At 50.6% G+C, this 9,534-nt stretch overlaps 1 protein-coding gene across 11 annotated transcripts in view; it reads left to right on the top strand.

Moving 5' to 3' along the window:
- ELN (elastin) overlaps nucleotides 1-9,534 on the top strand; it is an 83,588-nt gene that overhangs the window by 48,835 nt on the left and 25,219 nt on the right. For 9 of the 11 annotated variants that reach the window (XM_019506062.1, XM_019505737.1, XM_019505823.1 and 6 more), the window contains 8 exons: nucleotides 1,948-2,061; nucleotides 2,166-2,225; nucleotides 5,712-5,840; nucleotides 5,932-5,988; nucleotides 6,590-6,694; nucleotides 6,974-7,030; nucleotides 7,735-7,863; nucleotides 9,161-9,220. In XM_019506062.1, coding sequence (XP_019361607.1) covers nucleotides 1,948-2,061; nucleotides 2,166-2,225; nucleotides 5,712-5,840; nucleotides 5,932-5,988; nucleotides 6,590-6,694; nucleotides 6,974-7,030; nucleotides 7,735-7,863; nucleotides 9,161-9,220 — 711 coding nt within the window. The remainder of the gene's footprint in view (nucleotides 1-1,947; nucleotides 2,062-2,165; nucleotides 2,226-5,711; nucleotides 5,841-5,931; nucleotides 5,989-6,589; nucleotides 6,695-6,973; nucleotides 7,031-7,734; nucleotides 7,864-9,160; nucleotides 9,221-9,534) is intronic. The other 2 variants (XM_019506390.1, XM_019506458.1) reach the window with 2 other exon arrangements.

The raw sequence follows: 9,534 nt of genomic DNA, 5'->3' as shown, positions 1-9,534 counted from the left end.
CCTTCTCTTGCCCCAGCCTTACTCACTCCCTCCCTCCCTCCCTCCCTCTCTCACTGCCACAGGAACGTATCCCTATTTGTTACCTTATAAACTGGGTTCCCTTTATGCAAATTTAAGTTATGTGCAATTTTCCGGGAAAGCATGTACTGCATAAAGCGGGGGAAACCTGTACTCTTAAAGTGGAAGCTTCTGGCTACAATGGCATCTTCTTGTTCCTCCTCATGAAGAAAACATTTTAAATAGGTGCAAAACAAATAATTGATCAAACCCCAGTGAATGGGCTCTGCAGTTTGGCTCTTTAGCAGAGAGTGTGGGAATTGCTCAGACTGACACGTTTTCCTGGGTGAAACAACAGCACGAGTACCTGCACATCAAACCCCATGCTCATATCTCAGCTCATATCTCTATGGAAAGCATAGAGGGGCAGGAAACAAGAAAGAAGGAGAGAAAACCCAGCTTCTATCCCTATTGCATGGGTATAAATTTGGAGCCTTGCCAAGGGGTCAGTGGGGCTGGCACAGGTGCTGTTCAGAGCAGAACCAAAGCACCACTGAGGAATGACTGTGTCTACTACAGGAGAGGGTGTCCCTTCAGGATAGCTCTTAGCTGTGTGTTTCTTCAAGAGAACTCTAGTAGCTTCAGGGCATCATCTGGTTGTAGCTGAGAGGAGAGTCAGGGTGAAATGAAGGAGGGTGGGGGTTGAGGGAAGTGGGAGGTGTCCATGATTTACAGCCCTCTGAAAGCCTGACTTCCAGGCTGTGTCTGGTTTTCTTGTTGTGTGTGAGCGCAAAAGCTAAGAATGTGGCTGGGTTATGGATCTGTTTTCTTGCAAACATTTAGCAACTTTCAGCAAGGGGAACACACATGTACAACTTGTACCTTCAGCAGTACTGGGCTGTAGGTTGTGTCTGGGCTTAGGAAGGCCCTAAGCTATGGTGTGAGGTCTGGCAGAGGCCCAGGCCTAACACACAAATGTGGACAAGGAAAGCCTGGTGTTTTCCTTGCTTGCCCCATATAATGCCATTGTCTCTGGCAATGTTCACCTGAGTTATCAAAAGTAGACTCCAGCATGTGGGACTGTCCTTTAGTGACTCATCAGCCAAACAGCTTAGTACTGGAAATGCTTCCTGGCTAACAGTGCCCTGCATCTGGTACAGGAAGCTGGAGGTGCGTGCACTCCCAAAGTGAGCAAGAAAGGTTGAGGGATCATGAGACATAGATCTCCATAGCTTGTCCTTTCCTTGTATGAATGAACCCTAGCAGCTGATCCTCCTGATCTGCAGAGTGTCTCGGGGCATGCCAGGACTTTCGAAGGGATTTTCATCTCCACCTTGGAGTCCTGACTCCCAGCCCATTAGTACAGCCTGGAGAGCACAGAGATGCACAAGAAGGGTTGAATGAATGTAGAGGTGAATTCCAAAGCCCCAGCCCAGGACAGAAGGGCCAGGGTGGGGCAAAGCGGGTTCTGTATGGGCAATGTGTGTATAGGGAAGAGTACTGAACCTGGACATCAGCTCATAGACATAGCTTTGTCCAAAAGAGGCTGCCCCTCTGTGGAGTCCCTTAGCTTTGTGGCTACAGCAGGAAGCTAAACTCCCATTCACAGTCCCTTTGGGTAGTGATCGTGGTCAGGCCACTGAAGCCTGTGCAGACATCAGGAGTGGAGGAGCCCAGACAGTGGAGCCCTGTTGTGTCTCCCGTATGAAGCTGCCACTGCAGGTTGGGTTCAAGCTGCACTGGTGAACCAGGACTATAAGTCTCTCCTGGGCTTCCCTCAATGCTGCTGCCTGGATGCTCCCTCACCTGTAAGTGGGGGGTCTATTATCTCCATGTGCCTGCTCTGGGGATACAGAGACATTGCACTTAGCTCCCTGTCTCTCCCTTGGAGCATTTCTTTTCTTCTATGCATTTGCTGACTTCTGTGTCTCACTTCTTCCCTCTCTGTAGGTACTGGTGTCTTGCCTGGTACTGGTGCTGTTCCTGGAGTGGTGCCTGGTGTTGGGGGAGTGCCTGGTTTGCTGCCTAGCATTGGAGGTGTCCCAGGAGCTGTGGGGGTGCCAGGTGAATGTGCTTGACCCACTGGAGGGGCAAGCCTGGTGCTTTCTGTTCCCACTGGGTATGTGCTGTAAGGTTTCTGAGAATCCCCCACCTTGCTTTTTCCCCAGGAGCTGGAAGCCCAGCAGCAGCAGCAGCCGCCAAAGCAGCAGCCAAAGCAGCCAAGTATGGTAAGTTAGCAGCTTGCTTCCCACAGAGCCCCCTCTCTGAGGTGACTGGGTAGCCATGAAACCTTGGTGCTCATGGAGAGACCCATTAAACACATGCTTTTACACTCAGGAGGCCCTGCAATAAGCCCTTTCCCAATTTCCCTCCTTCCCCCTGCCCCTTCTCAAGGTAGCAGGGAAGCCAGCACTCACCTGACACTTGTGCATGAAGCAGGGAGCTCCAGACATTAGATTTGCTTTAGACGTGGATAATACCAATGCCAGTGAGTGAGATGGGCCCAGCTTTAGCTAGAGCCCAGGCTCCTTCAGGCCCTCTTAAGAATCCTGTAAGCTTTGGGCAGTGGGAATACTGAGGACAAGTTTACATCCTGGTGCAAGTGAGTATTGTGATTCCCAAAGGTTCCTCTGGTTTAGGCTGAAGGGGTCTGGATTCTCCATACCTTAGAGAAGTGAGCATGTCTGAACCGTAGAGCCTGAATAATATACAAAATGCCAAAGGTAAACTGCTGCCATCCTTCCCATAGTGCTGGCCAGTGTAATGATCAGTGTTGGATCCATTGGCACAGGGTGGGACAAAGGCCATAGATTCAGAGATTTCAGAGCCTGAAGTGACCTGACTCCTGCACATTGTAACCCAGGGCATCACCTAAGAAATCCTGCCTGGAGGCCAGGGGCTTTACCTGAGGTAGAACAGAAATTTGAGGGAGACACCTATGTTTGGCGTAAAATCTGCAGGGGCTACAGAATTCCCAGATTGTTCCACCAGGTAATTAACTCCTTGGGGAAAAATCATACTTTTCTGCCAGATGGAACCTGTCTTGCTTCAGTGTCTAGGTCTGAGGCCTTTCTGTGCCTTTGCTTCCTGGATCAGAGAACTACTGCTCCCGTTAGATACTTACAGGCTGAGATCAACTCACTGCTGCACCTTCCCTAGGATAAACGAACCAGCCCCAACTCCTTCAGTTTTTCAGCCAGCTCTTCTGAGCTCCTTGCATTTGTATAAAGCCCTCTGTGAAGTGTGAGCACCAGGACTGGGCTTAGTGTCAGGCAACAGTCTCACCAGCTCCACATCCAAAAATACCATCATCTCACTGTTTCCACCCAGTTACCTGCTTCCACTCAGTTACCTGTTACCCTGCTAGCACAGACTTATGCTTACCCTCTTAGCTAAAATGTTACCCCTGAAAGTCATATTCATTTGGCTTCTACTGTGATCCCAAATCCCTCCCAGAGTCAGTTTTCCAAACCACAGTCCCTCATTAGATAACTGTAACCTACATTTCTGTTCCTAGATGCACAACCATATTGTTAGTAGTATTAAAATGCATCATGTTCAAGAAAGTCCAGCTGCTTGTGCAATCCAGAACTGACCTAATTTGTGAAAAGATTATGACATAGCATATTTGTCGGAGTCCAGCAGGAAAAATAATCAGCAGGGAAACCAGCATGGATTTGTAGCAGGTAGATCATGCCTGACCAATCTGGTTTCATTTTATGACAGGGTCACAAAATACTTAGATGCAGGAGTAGAGGTGGATGTCATTTTTGTGGACTTTAGCAAGGCCTTTGATATGGCCATCCTATCCTTATAAATAAATTAAGAGGCTGTGACATAGATGTTTACACGGTCTGGGGGGTGGCAAATTGGCTTAGCAGTTGCACCCAGACAGTGGTAGTAGATGGGTCGGTATCAACCTGGAAGGATGTGGGTAGTGGGGTCCCGCAGGGTTCAGTCCTTGGACCTGTGCTCTTCAATATCTTTGTCAGTGACTTGGATGGTGGTATGAAGTGTACTCTGTCCAAGTTTGTGAATCATACTAATTTGTGGGGTGAAGTGCACACTCCGGAGGGTAGGGAGCAATTGCAGGCAGACCTGGACAGGTTAGAAAAGTGGGCAGTATACAATAGGATGCAGTACCAAAAGCACAAGTGCAGAGTGCTGCACCTAGAGCACAAAAATATCCAGCACACCTACTGGCTGGGAAATGACTCTCTCAGCAGCACAGAAGTGGAAAGGGATCTTGGAGTCATAGTGGACTCCAAGATGAATATGAGTCATCAGTGTGACGAAATCATCAGCAAAGCTGACTGCATCATGTATCAGCAGATGCATGACAAATAGAACTAAGGAGGTGATACCAAGGAGATGCCAAGGAGGACCAAGGAGGACATTGGCCAGACCGCAGTTGGAGTACGGCGTCCAGTTTTGGGCACTGTACTTCAAGAAGGATGTTGATAGACTCGAAAGGGTCCAGAGGAGGGCCACTCGTATGGTTAGGGGCTTACAGGACAAGCCCTATGAAGAGAGACTGGGGGACCTGGACCGCTTCAGCCTCCACAAGAGAAGGCTGAGCGGTGATCTTGTGGCTGCCTACAAATTCATTAGAGGGACGCAGCAAGGGATCGGAGATGTTCTGTTTACCAGGGTGCCTCTTGGGGTAACAAGGATCAATGGTCACAAACTGACAGAGAGCAGATTTAGGCTAAACATAAGGAAAAACTTCTTCACAGTGAGGGTGGCCAAAATTTGGAATGGGCTTCCAAGGGAGGTGGTGCTCTCCCCTACCTTGGGGGTCTTTAAGAGAAGGCTGGATAGGCATCTGGCTGGGGTCATCTGACCCCAGCACTCTTTCCTGCCTAAGCAGGGGGTCGGATTCAATGATCTGTTGAGGTCCCTTCCAACCCTAGCATCTATGAATCTATTGTCGACTTATATCCAGCTTATACCCCGTGTCCTTTTCTGCAGAGCTGCTGCTTAGCCAGTCAGTCCTCATGCTGTAACAGTGCATGGGATTGTTCTGTCTTAAGTGCAGGACTTTGCACTTGTCCTTGTTGAACCTCATGAGATTTCTTTTGCCCAATCCTCTAATTTGTCTAGGTCACTCTGAATCTTAGCCCTATCCTCCAGTGTATCTATTACAGCCCCCAGCTTGGTGCAGTCTACAAACTTGCTTAGGATGCAATCCATCACATTTACTATATCCATGCAGTTTTTTTCCCCAATTTAATATATAGTTTCATAAAAAAATGTTATCCAGTTAGTGAGGCAAGACTGATTTTCCATAAAACTATGATAATTATGCAGTCATCCTTAATTTTTTACTAATTGTTTACCCAGAAGCAACACCTATAGCTCAGAAATCTCTTCAACCAATTCTTTTAAAACTCTTAGGTATAAGTCACTCAGTGCTGCACATTCCAGCAGTTGTTGTTTAACAACACCCATAGATACTACTGGAACAGTGCTTTACAGTATCCATTGTCTCTTAGCTAAGGAGAATGAATTCCTATCTCACAGGACTGTCCCTCTGCAGTGAGATGCAGTAGCAGTATGGTATAAGATGAGGTCGCTCCATCTTCCTTCAGTGTGCCCTATCATGATAAGGGCAAAGAAAACCAGCTCAGTTCCCCCTCAATATTTACAACCCTATGTTCTAATTACTGCATTTCGGCAACTGAAACCGGGCTTTCACTCCTCTAACTCTGCAGGAGCTGCTGGTATTGGAGGTGTCCCTGGTGTTGGCGGTATTCCTGGTGTTGGTGTTCCTGGTGCAATACCTGGTGTTGGAGTTGTCCCTGGTACAGTGCCTGGAGTTGGAGGTATTCCAGGAGCTGGAGGTGAATTGACTTGCTGGGCTTAGCAGATGGGCATGAGGGCAGCATTCTCCTTGGATTCGGCCCTTTATTCTTTCTCTTGTTTGTCCATCAGTTACAAGCCCAGCAGCAGCTGCGGCAGCCAAAGCAGCAGCCAAAGCAGCAGCCTATGGTGAGTTGGTGCCTCCTTTTATATAGGTAGAAAGCCAAACCCTTCCCTAAGGCTATCTCCAATTTCAGAGGGGAGTCCTCTCTTCGGGCACTGACTCTCTCAGTCCCATGATCCAACTGGTTTAGATAACCCATCACAGTAGGCTTCCTGGCGTGGTGTGCAGATAGGCACCAGCTGCCACTGTACTGCACTGCAGGACTCAGCAGAGAGGAAGAATGCCTTGGTGGGCTTGGGACAAACAGATATTCATCCCAGATCCCCCTTCCATTCTTTGATTCTGCCAAGAAGGCTCAGCTGCAGCTCAGCCAGAGCTGGGCAGAGAGTATGGGTACTTCACTGGCTTCACTGGTGCCCTGGTACTTGGCATGGCAGTGGCCTGGAAAGGGTGTGGGCCCCTACTCCAGCCAGACTCCTACAGCAATCAGAGGTAACCCTGGGGAGGAGGCTGTGTGCTTGTGCAGGAGTGTCTGGGAACAAGGATCTCTAGCCCCGTCACTTGAAATTCCAGTGCCAACAAACCCATTGTAGCCCCAGAGTACAGAAGGTCATGGAAGAATGTCACTGCCTCCTGCTCTGATCTCTCTACTGAACTTCCCAACAGGAGCTGGAGGGCTACCAGGGGCTGGTATTGGTGGTGTTGGTGGCCTGGTGCCAGGTGGTGTTGGAGGTCTGGTGCCTGGTGTTGGAGGCGTAGGCGGCATTGGAGGTAAAATGTGCTATCACTGGGATGCAGGCATTGCCATCTGTTCTAGGACTCTGGCTCCTGCAGTGACTTAGAATGGTTGTTGCAGGAGAAGGCAAAAGTCCCCACAGCGCCCAAGAGGCCTGGGTGGTAAGGAGGTCAAGGTTTGCCCCATTGTCTCTGTGTTTCACACTGGTATAGGCTTCTCCAGGATAGTCATTTCGCCCGATGGGAGAAATTGATAGGTCCCCTGGGAATATGTCACAGATCCCTGGGTCTCCCCATGTATGTTTCTATCCCCAGGTGTCGGAGGTCCGGCAGCTGCAGCTGCCAAAGCAGCTGCCAAGGCCGCCAAGTATGGTGAGTTGGCTTCTCTTCAGATTAGCTCCAGTGTGACTCCCTGTGTGAGTGGCACCATACCAAGATTCAGTTCTTGGCCAAAACTGATGCTTGAGGCTTTCAGGAGGTCGCACAAATTGTCCTCCACCCACCTTAGAAGAGTGTGGTCCCTCCACAGCAGGGATAAGGTGACTGGGCCAACTGGGGGCAGACCAGAAGCATTGGTACATGCTGTGTAAAGCCTGCTCAGCTACCCATCTGGTATCAGAGATGCTTTGGTGGGCCATGTACAAAGGGCAGGGTGTGTGACTCAGCACTCAGAAACTCTGCAGGGTTCAATCTGTCCTGGGCCCATTATGGAAGCAGCTGGGAAACTCCACTTCCCTGCAGTGAGGAACCGGCCAAGTCCCACAGTGATCCACAGGGGTTGTTCATTCACTGTCCATCCATTCACCCCTTTCTACATCCATCTCCAAGTATGCCAATCCCTAGCCATCTGTCCCTCCTTCTCACACTCATCCCACTATATAGGGATATAGACACCTGCATAAACCAGCTCTTCTCCCAGACCCTTTCTGCACTGTGGGAGAGTCTCTCTCCACCACAACTCAGCCTGCTTCTACTATGGCAGATCCCCACTTCCTGCCTAGGTCACTCTAAGGCATGTGTCACTTCTCCCCTGCCTTCCTGGCCAGGCTGCATTTCACCCTTCATTCTTTCTGCAGGCATAGGTGGAGTGGGAGGCCTGGCACCTGGTGGTATTGGAGGTCTGGCACCTGGTGGTGTGGGGGCCTTGGCTCCAGGAATTGGTGGAATTGGAGGACTGGGGCCTGGCGGGATTGGTGGCATTGGAGGTAAAATCACTTTATTCTGGTAGAGGACAATGTCTTAGGCTCCTCAGCACCATACAAGATAGCTGTCATGCTTAAGAGTACCTCTGATCCCTGATGGGTGTCTCTGAGCTCACCCTATAGAAGTGTGGCACCTCCTGGCCTCCCTCAGGATAGAATCTCACCATTTCCCTCTCAGGATGAGTTTGGGATATGATGCCTATCTCTGTCCAGCACCAAGACCAATTCAGCTTCTATGGCTGCAGTCGGGGGGGACTGAACTGACTGCTCTCTCTGGACAGGCCTATGCCTCCATTTATGGGGCAATGATGCAGGAACTAAAGCCACTCCACTCCCTCCCCCCGCAAACCCAGCAGGAAAGACATAGGGCGGCTAGGAGCTGGAACCAACTTCCAAGGGAAGTGGTGCTGGCCCCTACCCTGGGGGTCTTTAAGAAGAGGCTGGATGCCTACCTGGCTGGACTCATTTGAGTCCCGTTTTTGTTTTGGGGTTTTGTTGTTCTCCCGCCCTGGCGTGGGGTCGGGCTAGAAGATCTACTAGGTCCCTTCCGACCCTAAATCTATGAAACTATGAAACTATACTGGTGGCACAGCTGTGCTGCACAGGCATCACCCAACTGCACAGAGAAAGAAGCTGCAACCCAATGGACAGAGGGATGGAAGGCGTAGATCAGGGAGGGATGGGCCACCTCTAGATGCAGCTGAAGAGGGAAGAGTAGGGACTCAGCAGGGACATAGGAAGCAGAGTAGCAGCTGCAATGGGAGCCTCTCTTCCGGACTCCACTGAAGGTTAGAGGTAGCCATTGTTAGAGGAATGGGAGAGGTATATTTGGGACAAGTCCTAGAGGCAAGCCAGACTACCTTCCTGGTACATGGAGCACCCTAACCCCACAAAGGACTGCAAGCATAGGCAAGGTGGGCACGACAGGTCATGGGGGTGGACACATGCTGGTGTCGCAGTAGCTCCCAAGAATTAGTGGCTCCCACAGATATTGCTGTGCCAGCCTGGCCTCATCAACCACAGAGCACCCATGTAGGCAGGGGGCTGGTGCTGTCCTGTTTCCTCTACCCTGTGCTGGGAGGGCACTCACCTACATACCACTTTTTCCTGGATAGTAGCCAACATCCTCTGGGCAAGGCCATGAGGTGTCTAGGCTGAGAGCAGTGAGGTCCAGTGTGGCACCAGTGGGCAGTTCCATGCCTGGCCCTTACAGTGCAGGGGGTGGAGGTTGCAGAATTCAGCTTGGGCTCCAAACCCCTGGAGATGTGTCTCTGATCTGTGTCTTGCTCTCTCTGTCCAGGACTTGGAGGTGTGGGAGCAGCAGCAGCAGCCAAAGCAGCCGCCAAAGCAGCCAAATATGGTGAGCTGGACACCCCACTGGCCCTGACACTGCCAACTCTCTCTCCCCTCCAGCCCCTGCCTCTCTGCTTTTCTCCTTTGCTTCAGCCCCCAGTGCTTACTGCTCCCTGACAACATGTGACAGAGACACAGAACTCACCCTTTGTGTAAGGAAGCCCTGGGCTTTGTGACCTCTTCTTGCCCCAAAAGAGGACTCTCCAGCATCTGCTGATAGGGTAGTCCAGTCTGTGACCAGCAGGTGGCTCACACCAGCCACCTGTGTTGGCTGCAACCTCTTTGCAACTCCTGCCTCTGAGGCCAGTTCTGGGTGTCAGG

This window comes from Gavialis gangeticus, unplaced genomic scaffold (assembly GCF_001723915.1).
Source record: "Gavialis gangeticus isolate Ggan-Ray unplaced genomic scaffold, GavGan_comp1, whole genome shotgun sequence".
Classification (NCBI taxonomy): Eukaryota; Metazoa; Chordata; order Crocodylia; family Gavialidae; genus Gavialis; species Gavialis gangeticus.
Note: the sequence above shows the minus strand (reverse complement) of the source record. Positions and strands in the feature narration are given on the sequence as shown.